The sequence below is a fragment of the Globicephala melas genome, chromosome 2, assembly GCF_963455315.2.
Source record: "Globicephala melas chromosome 2, mGloMel1.2, whole genome shotgun sequence".
Classification (NCBI taxonomy): Eukaryota; Metazoa; Chordata; class Mammalia; order Artiodactyla; family Delphinidae; genus Globicephala; species Globicephala melas.
Window position 1 is genome coordinate 129,282,146 of NC_083315.2, and position 13,730 is coordinate 129,295,875.

The window sequence follows — 13,730 nt, forward strand, 5'->3', positions numbered from 1 at the left end:
ATTCCTGGTTCAGGGCGACCAGCGCAACTTCAACCGGCGTCCCACCCGTCACCCCTACCCCACAAGCGCGGTGCAATAGGTCCAGGAGCCCTAAAACTCGTTCACGTTATCTTCTCATCTCCCGCACAACCCTGGAAAAAAGCTACGGGTCGGAGGAGGGAACACCCAGCTCTATAGAAGTGCACAGCCTCCTCGCTGTCCTAACTGGAAACCCCACTGGCCGGCTTAGCAATCCCACCTTCTTTTCTGCCTGGGACTCTTATGCGGCTGCGAACAATTCTTACCCCCTCCCCCCGCCCCCCTGAAGCAGGGGAAAGCAGTGGGTCCGGCAACAGCATCGCTGCAAAGCCAGGTCCCACCCCGAGGGCGCTCGGGGACAGCCGACTGTGCGGACTATTTCCTCCCTTCGGAAGGCAGGGGTTCGCTGAGAGCCGCACTACACTGACGTCTGTTCAGAAGCTGCAAGAAATCTACAGAATCCCGCACCAGGAAGAAGCTAAACTTACGTAGAGTTCGCTGAATTGGGCTTCATAGAAGCGCAGGGGAAGCGCCAGCTTCACGGCAGCCGAGCTTTCGTCGTCGCCTTCCTGCAGGAGCTGGTCCCCTCGCGACTGCCCGTAGGGGAATAGCTCGCCCGGGTGCAGCGCCGCGGCCCGGGACAGCAGCAGCAGCAGCAGCAGCAGCATCGGCGGCGGCGGCGGCAGCGCGGGCCGCCCGTCCGCCCGGTCCCCCCGCATGCTCTCTTGGCCCTGGGCTGTCCCGCGGCAGAGCGCGTCCCTGCCCCGCCAGCCAGCCCACTAGCCCCGCCGCGCTGGCCTCCAACCTGGATCCCGGCGGGGTCCCGGGCGGGGCGGGACTCCGGGCCCTCCCAGAGCGATGATTGGCTGCGGCCCTGGCCCCGGGACCAATCGCCAGTTCTGAGAAAGTTCGACAGCGGCCACCACATCTGGTTCTCGTTTAAGTTTTCTAAGGCAGTGGTCACCGGACCGGCGGGGCTGGCGGGGTGAAACATCCCGGCCAGGGGTGGTCGGAACCACTTCTCCTCCGCCTCCGCTCCCCGAGAGCTCGCGGGGTCACTCTCACCCTCCTCTCGGGGCTGCCCAGGGGTGCCGGCGACTCCTGCCTCCGGGACCAAATGGCCCACACGGTCCGAAGGCAGCAGCACTGCAGGAGATGACCTCAGCGCCAAGGGGGACCTCGCGGCAGCTTGTGCAGCTGCTGGCTGGCGCGAAGTGCCCCGCCAGGCTGGCAAGGCGAGGATGGTGCCCTGCCCTGGGGTGCCGGGCGCCCCTCGCCCTCGAGGTCTGGCTCTCGGGCCGAGAAGCAAAAGGCACTTTTGCTGTGTCGCAGCCACAGCTTCCTCGGCCTCATCGCTCCACCCAGAGACGCAGAGGAGAAGCGCGCCTTTGTATGAAGCCGGGGGGCTGACTCCTAAATTCCGTCCCCCTCCCGAAGGCCGCCTCCCGGGAGAGCTGGACCGCACGGGAGGACTGGGCCACCGGGCCGAAATGCCTGCCAGTTCGGGTCAAGAGCGTTGTTTACCTTCCCCGGGGAAAACCGCACCCGGGAAGGCCATGAAACGCGACAGTGTGTGATCAGCTCTGTTTCGGGCATGGAATGAGGCATCCGGTTTGGACACCAAGCAGAAATGGGTCAGGCGCCACGGTGGAGGGACCCCGGGTCTCTCGCCCGCTCCCCGCGGGCATGGAAGCTGCCCTTGACAGCGTCCACGGAGGTGGTAACCCGAGCTCTCCACGGGACGGGAAATCGCACAACCTCCAAACCAGCTGCGAGGGTGTTCGGGAACCCCATCTACCATAAACATCCCCGCTGCGAAGCTCCAGGAGCCCGACGAGATTTTATTACCAATTTTACTATCAAGAGCTTGATATTTCCCAGATAGGCTGTTTTCTCTCTCGGGACCCCCATGGGGTCCTTGGAAGCAAAGGTATTTAAAAAGAAGGGAAAAGCAAACCTTTGGAAATGCCTTAAGGGATGCTCAAAAAACAGATTTCTTTTTGTGGGTGTTTATTCCAGTTATACAAATCCTTACCGGCCCACAGGGACAAGCCCTGAAAACTTTGAAAAGATCAGACTGTGAGACTCACAGAATCAACACAAAATGGAAAATTGCCCCCAAAGCAGTTTGCTTCCTCAGACTGTGGAGATTTTGTATATTTGGTGTTACAAAAATGCATTTGTGTTTGCATACATGTTCTTTCTTTTGGAGACAGATATTTTCATTGTACTGAGGAGAAATTAGAAGCTCAAAGACATGAGGTGACTTGACTTGCCCAAGGTCACCTAAAGTTACTCCTTGATATGAAATCCTTCACTGGCTTTCTGTAGCTTTTGCAAATCTCTCAACTGAGAAGAATAATAGTTAACATTTATTTAGTGGTGATAAGCCATAAGTTAGTGGGTCAGGTAGACCCTACGATGGCCCCCAATGATCCCCAGTGTCTGATGTTCACTCTCTTGCATAATCTCTTCCCCTGCAGTAGTAGGCTGGCCTAGTAACTTCTAAACCAAAGAATGTGGCAATAGGGATAAGAAATCATTTCAATGATTAGGCTAAATCTGTCTTGCTAGCAGACTCTCTCTCCCTGGCTTTGATGAAGCAAGCCATTATGCTGGAAAGGCCCACATAGCAAGGAACCGAGGGCAGGCTCTGGCCAACATCCGTAAGGCACGGCCAACAATCATGTAAGTGAGCTTGGAAGTGGATCCTTCCCCAGTCATGTCTTGAGATGGCGCATTAGCTCTGGCTGACACTCTGACTACAGCCTTGTGAGAGACCCTGAAGCAGAGGACCCTCACTAAGCAGGGCTCAGATTCCAGACCCACAGGTACTTGAGAATTTAATAAAGCCGTGTTGTTTTAAGCTGTTATGGTTTGGGATAATTTGTTATGCAGCAACAGATAAGTGATAGAGCTAGACAGACACTGTGCTAAAGAAATCAAGACTTGATTTCTGGGTAAAAAAAAAAAAAAGAACAGTTACTGCTACATGGCTAGTAAGTATAAGGGCTGTGACTTGAACTCAGTTCTGTCTGATTTCTAAACCTCTGCTCTTTAGCTCTAAATCACACTGCCACAAGGCCTTCTGCAAGGCAGCTCAAGACTACCTCTTTAACTTCAGCTCTGGCCACCCCTGGCCTTTCAGCTGAGACTTTAGTTCTCAAATGCAACCTCCTATTATATGGTTTGGAACATCCCCACATGCTAGTCCCTCTACCTATAATGTTCTTTCCAATCAATCTCATCTAGCCAAAAACGTATTCAAGATTTGAATCAAAACCCTTCTCTTCAGGAAGCTTTCCTGGAAACCAGTCTAACATAGAAGCCCCTTCTCTGCTCCATGTGCCCAGCACTTGTCATTATCATATCTCCTGCCATCCCTGGTCTCCTCATAGCCCCCTCCCTACCACTACAACACTTGGAGGGAGGGGACTTGATCTCATTCAGGGCCTGCTACAACTCCAGCCTGGCTCGCTGGAAGACCCTTAAAGAAATATTTGTTGAATGAGTGAAGCCAAGCAAGGCAACCTAGGCCTAGGATCCATGTCTGCAGCTCAAATGAAACATTCTTGTCCCTACACCACCTTTCCTGCTAATCTGACCTGAGTTTTGTAATCCTCTTTACCAGGCTGCCTAGCGACTCACCTACCACTGCTCTCCAGTTTTTGTCATTCTTTCATTCATTCGTCCATTCAGCAACTATTTCCTGGGAGTTTACCACGACAAACACAACTCGGCAAGAAATAACAGAGCTCAAGATGTGACCCTTGACCTTACAGATCTCATAAGCAGTTGCAAAAACAAAGCATAAATATGGGGGGAAAAAAAGGAGCAATGCTGCAATTTAGCATGCATTTAACAGCAAAATGGGCAAAAATTGCCCTTGAACTGAGAGGCTGTCACTAGGTTTGGATCTGACGTTATCTGAATAGGAAGAAGTAGATCCAACAGGGAAGAGGCTGAAATGAGCAGTCCTGACTCCTGTCTGCATTAAAGTGGCCAAATCCTTTTTGAAATATGAAGCTTTGGACAGCTGTGCTTGAGCAGACACTCCTTTGAGCTCTTATTCTAATATTGTTTTTAAAAGACTCTATGGTACCCAAAGAGTGGTTTCTCCTTTAAAATGTCACTTCGGGTCTTGATGAAAAGAAAAAAATCTGTCATAGCTATTTCACTGGTCAAAGTAAATACTGAAAAAAATATTTCTCTTGTATCCCCAGCTCCAGAGTAGAATTTCCATGACCTGCCAGACTAGCTAAAGAGGCAGAGGCCCTTCCAGGCTGGAAGTTATAGAGGACTCCTTCTCTAGACATTTTTAGTCCTCTTGGATTGGATCTTCAGAGTAATTGCTTGAGAGGTAAGATTCTCAAGTGCAGGAGTTTTTATCCCAACCCAGGGGTGGTACCAGATGCCTGGCAAGAGTTTCCAAAGTTTTATATATATATATATATATATATACACACTTGTGGTTATATTTCTGTTATAAATACCATGACTTCAAGAATGATGACATTTCCTGTTATTTTAATCAAGAGAATGAAAACACATTTGTTCCATGGTATGGCAAATAGATTTTAGTATTCAAGGCCAAGTTCTATGTATAGCACGGACTGGTGTGTGTACATGTTTGTGTTGGAGGTGGCCTTGGCAGAAAATGTTCTGGTTCTTGTTGCACACAGTGATTCTCTACATGACTTTACTCTCCATTAAATTCCAGGCTGGGCATTCTAGCAGGTAGAGAAAATAGAGTTGTGCAAATTTGCACATCTCCACAGACTCAGGATTGATTGAAAATTATGTTAGGCCTATGAAAAACCATTCACTACTTAGAAATTCCTAGTGCTTGGGATATATTTGAAGGTCATTACAATGTGGGTGGGATGCCCTACATTTGAATGACCTCCAAATATATCCCAAGCCCTAAGTCTTCCCTTGAGTTTTTCATTTATATCCAACTCCCTGCTGAATATCCTCTTGGGATGATACTTCAGACCCACATCTAAGAGAATGAGATCCACTACTCAGAATTTCTGAGTTTTCAGTTTCAGCTAATGGCAACAGTATCCACTCCCTCTCTATTACCATTGCCCTGTTTGGGGTCCTCATTATTTCCCACCTGCTAGCTTTTGTGGCAGAAACTACAGGTTAGCTACATACCATACCTAATAACTACCACTTTTTCCCAACCTCCTCCCTTGCCCAAATCTACTACATAAGAAGGTCACTGATTTCCCAGCTTCTCTTACAGCTAGAGGTGGCCAGCTAGTGTAGTCCTAACCTGACCACCAGTAGTTTGCTCAAAGTGGTGGTCCCTGGGAGGGCTTTGACACTGGTGATTAAAGGGAAGAGTAGCATCTTTCCCTATTCTTGCGTCCTTAAAAACAGATGTGTTGTTTTGAGCTCAGACGGCCATCTTCTGGCCATGAGGTGACAACTGTGAGGACTAAAGGATAGCAGAGCAAAAAGACAACACGGATGCGAGTGTCTTAGCCAGTGAGGAACTGCCTACCTCCAGACTTAGAAAATAAACCCTGTTGGCTTAAGCACTGTTCCACACAGCAGTACCCAATCCTAACAGATACTTTGCTAAATCCTTCCTCTATGTGTATCTAAACTACAAATCTGACCATCACATATTCCTGTCTAAGACCCTCTGGTGGCTCTCCCTCACCTTTAGGGTGAATCATAATCTGGAAGGGCCCTCACGGCTTGGCCTCATCTGTCATCTCCTGCCCCTTCCTGCTTACACCTTTAGCAACACCCAACTCTTTCTAGTTCCCCGTCCACACAAGTATTTTCCTTCTGGTGTTCCTCTGGTCATGCTGTTTCTGGACTGGAACACCCTGCCCATCTCCTGATGGTCTCTCCTTCCCTTCAAGATTCAGTGCAGACATCACATCACATGGGCAGCCTCCCCAAATCTGGCAGAGAACCTCTCCTCTGCGTGGCTGTGACACCTGGGCACACTCCTGTCTTAGCTCCTCACTGAAAATACTGAAATGGCCTTTTAATGTCTGTCCCTTCATCTGGTTGTAATGGCACTCTTCTGTGTTCTTTTTTCTTATGCACTCTAATGTCTATTTCAGACTGTCTTTACCACAAGCCTGAGCACGGAAAGAGAGATAGGCCTTGACAGTCCCACCTGGCCACTAGAATGTGAACCAGCGCTCGAGGGTAGGATCGGATCTTCCTCATATTCTAAATCTCATGGGTCTAGCACAGTACCTGCTACAACCCTCTGGGCTGTTTAGTAAACCACTGTTGATTTGAAGGGGGAAAAAGTGTTGCAAAGAAATCTTTCTTAACTCCTGTACTTTTTCCCGAACAACCCACTCCCTGCTTCTTCACATATTAATTATATTCTGGATTGTTGCGGGGAAAGTAGAAATTAAAAGGTGTGGCTTTTATGTCGGTAGACAAGATTCCCACCGCTGATTATATTTGAAGGTATTCCGGTTGATGGCATTAGATGCCTATAGAAAGAATAGTGCAGAAAGGCCAATACTGCTCCCTTTCCTCCTGTGACTACCCCAAGTATAAGTTAGCATTTAATTACTATAACATCGGCATGCAGCTCCTTCCCAAAGACTTCTCTCCCTACCCAGACGGTAAGTTCCTCAAAGGTCCTGCTTTTCACTTCCTTTAAGACTCCCACAGCTGTCTAACACAATGCTGAATAAATAAGGGCTGGTCAACTTCTAATGAGTTGAGTGACTGCCCGGGAGTGATCTCAGTGTGCGCTGTCTCACTGGGTAGTGGCTGTGGCCGTGTTTCCAGAGGCTGTTGTCCTTGGCTTCATCTGTGCTACTTTCCTAGACATCCTGTGCTTCTTACCGAATTGAATCACCTTGTTTCTGCCGCATGTGACCTGCTGGCCATTGTCACTTCCTCTAGAAGTTAGTGCATGAGTCAGACCAATGCTAATAAAGCCAAAGATAACCATGGCAAGCCTTAACTGAACCTTTATAATGTACCAGGTTCTAGTTAAGGACTGGATAAGAATGATTTCATTAATCCATTGTACACGTCCATTTTGCAGATAAAGAAACTGAGGCGAGAGGGATTAAGCAACTTGACCAAAAACTAAGCCAGCAAGGGTTGAAACCAGAATTCAAACCCAGGCAGTGCAACTCTGTTAGTGTTTGTCTGTGGCCTCCAGAGCTTTTTTTTGATTTGCCACACTGAACATTGCTGTGTCAGGTACCAGGCAGAGAATCTGATCTGAAAATAACCAAAATCCACCCTCAGCAGTAGTTTCCCAGATACATCTGATATTTGAAACACAGCCTACAGGACATATATTCTCTACATTCCCTCACTGTACTAAGTTATGTCATCAGAAAACAATGCAGTAGGGTTATGTTATCTTACTGCTTCCAAAAAATACCTTGACTGAGTTAAGATTTAATTTTATGCTTTCAACTTTTATGGAAGGTCTTTATGAGAAAAATCAACTTGATAAACATTTCAGTATCTTTTTATAAAGCTACACTTAATGATACTATTTTAATGAATTTTCTCATATAAGGTTCACAAGAAAAATGCCTCCTAAAATTCAGGACCAGGAATAAGTAAGTAACTCCAGTCTAATCTGGGGGTCTCTGGGAATCAAACATTGATTAAGGGCTTCCCTGGTGGCGCAGTGGTTGAGAGTCCGCCTGCCGATGCAGGGAACACGGGTTCGTGTCCCGGTCCGGGAAGATCCCACGTGCCGCGGAGCGACTGGGCCCGTGAGCCATGGCTGCTGAGCCTGCGCGTCCGGAGCCTGTGCTCCGCAACGGGAGAGGCCACAACAGTGAGAGGCCCGTGTACCGAAAAAAAAAAAAAAAGAAAAAAACAAAACATTGATTAAACTGTACAACTCCACATAGATCACATGGTGCCAGTCACAGAACCCAAGAGTTAATCCTGAGCTCATTTCCTTTCAGGAAAGCATTTTAATTCTATAGCAATTCTCCAAGTTCACTGTGCGGAAAACGAATGTGTCACCTTTCACACCAACCCAGTCCTCCTCCTGCCTCTCATTGCTGTCAACTGTGACGCCATGTCCCCAGACACTCAAGCTGAAACCTCAGCCGCCTCTGTTTGACTTCTCGCTTTCCCTTTCCATGTACATCCAAGTACTTGACAAATGCCACAGACCACAGATTCACAGAGATCAAGATTTTGTCTTTTTTGCTCACTGGTGTATTCCCTGCCCCTAATGTAATACCTGACACATGGTAAGTGTTCCATAAATATTTACTGAACGAATAAAATTCTGTAGATTTATTTCCTGCCTCCTGTTCTCCAGTCTTTTACCCCCTTCCAATCCTCCCTGCCGTCACTCAAGTCCAGGCACTTACCACCTCTCCTTGTCATTAAACAACACTCTAATCCACCCAGTCTTAGCTCACAAGTTCCAGTCTGTCAGAGTTCAGCTGCTGTTAAGTAAGCTTCCTAAAATACCTGAATATGTGCCCTCCTTGTTCAAAGGCTTCCCTTGACTTACCATTCAAGAGGAGCATTGGATATTATTCTTACATCTGCTTGCAGTAATAACTACATGGCATGAGTGAAAAGCGGGGAGGGGGAGCAGAGGCCAGACCACGGCAGCTGGGGAGGAAGACGCTGATTAGAACTAAGCACAGGGTCAGGATGAAGACAGATAGCTTACGCACCTTTCAGGTTGTGCGAATGAAAGGAGGTTATGCAAAGCAGGTAAAAATGATAAAGCACCACAGACAGTTAATGTTTTGTCTATCAGTAATACATGTTCCTGTAGATGTCATCAAAAAAAAAAAAAGCAAAGACATGTCAGAGAAATGGATGTATCATTTTAGAAAGACTTCTGTCATAGGTTTTCATTCATTATCTTACTAGGTCATAACAATCCTTACATCAGTAGAGGAGTTTGTGGTTTACAGTGCACGATTTCACATGCATTATCTCATGCAGTTCATTCCAACATCCTGAGAGGCAAGCATTAGTATCTTCAGGGGAGACCTTGGAGAGGTCGGGAGACATGGCCAGAAGTTGCCTAGCTAGTAAATGGTAGTACATGCCCAGTGGCACTGACACTGTGGAATTTGTTTGTGGCCACGTTCTTTGCTTCTGTGTTACCTTGAACTAAAACCCTAGACTTTGCATGCCAAGGCTGGTACCTTAGTTACTCCACCAGTGCCGTCCCACTACCACCATCCGCTGCTCTATGTAGTTCTGGAGTATTATCATTCACTATATACTCTATGCAGTAGTAGCAGCAGTAGTGCTGGCAATCTACTTCAAATGTTTCATGATCCAGGCAAGCGTGCATTACTTCATTTAATCCTCATGGCAACTCTTTGAGGAAAATATTATTATTTCTTTTTACACCTGATGAATTTTTTACATTCTGATGAGGCCCAGAAAAGCAATTTAGCTAAGGATACACAACTACCAAGTACCGAGGCTGAAATTCAAACCTGGGCAGGCTACCTCAAAAGCTTGAGTATCATCATTATACCATGTGTCCTAGAATTTTAAACATCTCCATCCTTCTAAATTGTCCTTTAATAGGGTCCTTCGTCACCGCTTTGCCACTTCTTTAATTTTTATTCTATATATTCAATGAGCAGTATCCTGATGGACAGGTGAGTTCATGATTCAGGAACAGTCCTGAGCATTATGTATCCTTGAACTCCATTACTGATTTGATCTCATTGGGTTTCATATGTTTTTCTCCTCTTATTTCATAGACTCATAGCCTTTTAGAACTGGAAGGGGCCCAAGAAATCCTGTACTCCAATCCCCTTGCTTTAGTGTGACAAAGTTTCAGTCTCTCGTTCACACATCGTAGCAGGAAGAGAATCAAGTTTCAAGTTCCCAGGCTAGCAACCATGGAGCCAAAGCTCCAGCCCTTTGTGCCCCACGCAGTGCCGGCAATAAACAGAGATGATGGGAAGAAGCATCCTCTCTCAGATCAGTTCAAAGTGCTGGTGATGTACTCTGCTGAACTCTCTGGCTGTGATCTCTTCAAAGACAAGGTATACGGGAAGGACTTAATAGACCCCTGTTCCCTTGACTTCAACGTGGAAGCATTCACTTGATAGTTTCGGTTGGAAAGACCACCTTTTAGCCCTTAACTGAAGCATCTGGCAGCCACAGTAAACAGAATAACAGAATCACATAAGCGGAATGGTAGCTTCCCAATGTTATTTTCCGACGGGGCAGGGGCGGGGTGGGGGGGAAGGTGTTCTATTCCAAGAAGGGAAATAAAATGATAGGCATTTGGGGAAGGGCGCTTCCTTCAGCTGAGACTCCTGGGTAAGCCGTTCTGTGAAGTGGTGACTTCACTAAGAACATCTGGTGCATCCTAACCATTACTTAGGGTGCCATTTTAAAGACTCACTTACCTGGAATGATCTGTTTTGGCCCTTCTATTTACAACCCAAAGCCTGACTCATTAATAAGCCACGTGAATAGGACAGGCCTCATCTCTACGCTGAGCTGGGAAATGAACGCAACCAAGAAAAATTCAGCCTTCTGGCCTCAGGCCAGCAGATTTTCTTGTGTTGTTTTCTCCTTCTCCTCCTCCTTCTTTTTCCTAGTTTTTTTTAAATTGCCCTTCCATAATACACACACACTTAAAGGAAAAATGTAATTGAAAACATTGCTTTATATTTGGCAAATACCATGCTAACTGCTAAAGAGATTATTCTCACGCCGCCCACCAAAGCATTCCATTGTACATTTTGGAGCTCAGGCAGATATACACAGTTAGGTTCCATGAAACTGTCACAGGAGAGAGAACCTTGCTTACTGTGGCCCTCAAGGGCTTCTATACTCATGGTTTTAATAAAAGGAAGAAGGAGCATAGGAATTTAAGACAAGTAGGATGAAACAACGTTTTGCATCTAATTGGTGGGTGGGGGAAAGGCAACCCTCAGGCGTGAAGGGGGTTAAAGCCTTAATGGACATACATCTTCCACATCTGTATCATCCACTCCTGAAGAACTGAGCACTGACCTACACTTCACACAGTTTTCATTTATAAAGAGAGTTTGCAAGTGATGGCTCTGAACTCCCAATCTCTCCTCAAGTAGCAAGAGAATCACAGTTCATTCACACTTGGCAACTGCCTTTGTCAATTTAAAAGCAGTCTCTCTTAACTCTACCCAGAAAATTTACAGGATGAATAGAGACTTGTGAAGAAATATATATTTTTCTCATAAAACACTAATTAGATCTTTTTCTTTCAATAACATTTTTCTGTTTTAATAGCTATTTTAAAACGTACATACAGGGCTTCCCTGGTGGCGCAGTGGTTGAGAGTCCGCCTGCCAATTCAGGGGACACGGGTTCGTGCCCTGGTCCGGGAGGATCCCATATGCCGCCGAGCGTCTGGGCCCATGAGCCATGGCCGCTGAGCCTGCACGTCCGGAGCCTGTGCTCCGCAACGGGAGAGGGCACAACAGTGAGAGGCCCGCGTACCGCAAACAAACAAACAAACAAACAAAAACGTACATACAGGGGCTTCCCCGGTGGCGCAGGGGTTAAGAATCCGCCTGCAGATGCAGGGTACACGGGTTCGTGACCCGGTCCGGGAAGATCCCACATTCAGCGGAGCAACTAAGCCCGTGAGCCACAACTACTGAGCCTGCGCGTCTGGAGTCTGTGCTCCTCAACGGGAGAGGCCGCGACAGTGAGAGGCTCGCGCACCGTGATGAAGAGTGGGCCCTGCTCGCTGCAACTGGAGAAAGCCCTCGCACAGAAACGAAGACCCAACACAGCCAAAAATAAATAAATAAATAAATAAATAAATAAATTTAAAACGTACGTACAGTAAATTTCGCTTTTTTGGTGTACAGTTCTACGAGTTTCGACAAAAGCTTAGAGCTGTATGATCACTACCACAATCAAGAGACAGAAAGTTCCATCACCCTAAAACATTGCCCAGTGCATCCACTTCCCTCACCCCACCTCTCAGCCCTAGACACCACTAATCTGTTCTCCAAATGTCATATAAATGAAATCACAGAGCTATTTGAGCTGGACTTCTTTCACTTAGCATAATGCATTTCAGATTCATTTATGTTGGTACATGTACCTGTACATTATTCTTTTTTACTGCTGAGTAGTCCATTTTATGGGTGTACTGCAGTTTCTTTATCCACTCACTAGCTGAAGGACATTGAGCTGTTTCCAGATGTTGCTGATTATGAATAAAGCAGCTATAAACATTCATGTACAGGTGTTTGTGTGAAAATAAGTTTCATTCTTTTGTCCTAGGAGTGCAATTTCTGGGTCATATGCTAAGTGTCTGTTTAACTTTAAACCAAACTGTCAAACTGTTTTCCAGAGTTGTGGTACCATTTTACATTCCCATCAGCAATGTCTAAATGATACGGGTTTTCCTCATCCTTTCCAGCATTTGATGTTGCCACTATTGTTTACTTTAGCCATTGTGATAGATGTGCTGTGGTAGCTCACCGTGGTTTTAATTTGTATTTCTCTAATTATTAACAATGTTGAGCATCTTTTCATATGCTTATCTGCCATCTGTATATACAGATTTTAAAAACAGTCTTTACCTGGTTTCAAATGTGATACATGCTTGTTATAAAAAATTTAAATGTTACAGAAATATGTTATATTGAATACCAAAGTTTCCTTTAATAATTTTAGCTTCTAGTCATAGCTACTGTTAACACCTTAGTGTCTATTCCTCCATGTATATGCTAACATATACAGTATTTATAGAAGTGCAAAAATGGTGGCATTTTATACGTACTGTTTGAAAACTTGCTTTTACTCACTTAATAATAATCCTGGATAGCTTTCCACATTGTGGTGTTCAATTGCCTTGTGTTATATTTTCTAATCAAATAGAAATTTTTCTGATTTTAAGTCCAAAAAGTCACATTTTGACAATCTCGTATTTTTAAACATAATAGCAATTAGTATTTCTACTATATTGTCATAAAATTTTAAAGTTGTGCCAACTTCCTGATGAAATTATACACTGCACACTTCCCAGCTTTGAACTGAGAACTTCGTTGCAGCAATAAGGACTATTTTAAGAAGACGCAACCAGTTGAAAAAAATTATGTGGAAATATAAAACAAGGTCCGGTTAATTTCATGTTTGTGTCTTAAGAAACTTGGCATATGGGTAGCTGCTCTATCATAGGGAATAGCAAGACTACAAAGAAATTTATTACATTGTATTATTGCTTACCACAGTTTTCCATATTAAACAAACTGATTTTGGTATGTGCATTTAATTATTTCACTTAAAGGCCCTTCCTTTCTGCATCAATCACTCCTATTAACTCATAATATTCTCACGGGGGTTAAATTACTACCAGTGTCCTTTTATGAATGATTTCATAAAGAATAGATATGAAGGCAAGGGAATGTAAATGATTTATTTCTTGTGACTAAAACTGAGACCCCCATGCTTGTTTAAATTTAAGGAAATTAGGGGGAAATGCTGACAATATGATTATTCTTAAGTAGAAGAGGTTTTCTTGTTTTGGTTTTTTGGTTGTTTTTTTTTTTTTAATAGCCATAGATAGGCATATTTAATCTTAGAAGGCTATTGAGAAGTAGGAAAGAAAAAGGAAATATCAGAGACCCTAGTGGGTATTTCCTCTCTCTCCTTTCTAAGAGTATTTAATCTTTTGGTTTTCTAAGCAAATCTTTTGCAGCTGCCTAGGCTCTGTTCATGCCAAGGACCCTCTGTTTATA

At 45.3% G+C, this 13,730-nt stretch overlaps 1 protein-coding gene and 1 pseudogene across 2 annotated transcripts in view; one reads left to right on the plus strand and one right to left on the minus strand.

Annotated features, from left to right (window-relative positions):
• Nucleotides 1-765, minus strand: part of NID2 (nidogen 2) — a 78,657-nt gene extending 77,892 nt beyond the window's left edge. For both annotated transcript variants that reach the window (XM_030854969.2, XM_060294816.1), the window contains exon 1: nucleotides 507-765. In XM_030854969.2, the coding sequence (XP_030710829.1) occupies nucleotides 507-737 (231 nt within the window). In that variant the 5' untranslated portion in view covers nucleotides 738-765. The remainder of the gene's footprint in view (nucleotides 1-506) is intronic.
• A 9,113-nt stretch (nucleotides 766-9,878) lies between these two features.
• LOC115852087 (TLE family member 5 pseudogene) overlaps nucleotides 9,879-13,730 on the plus strand; it is a 130,491-nt pseudogene continuing 126,639 nt past the window's right edge.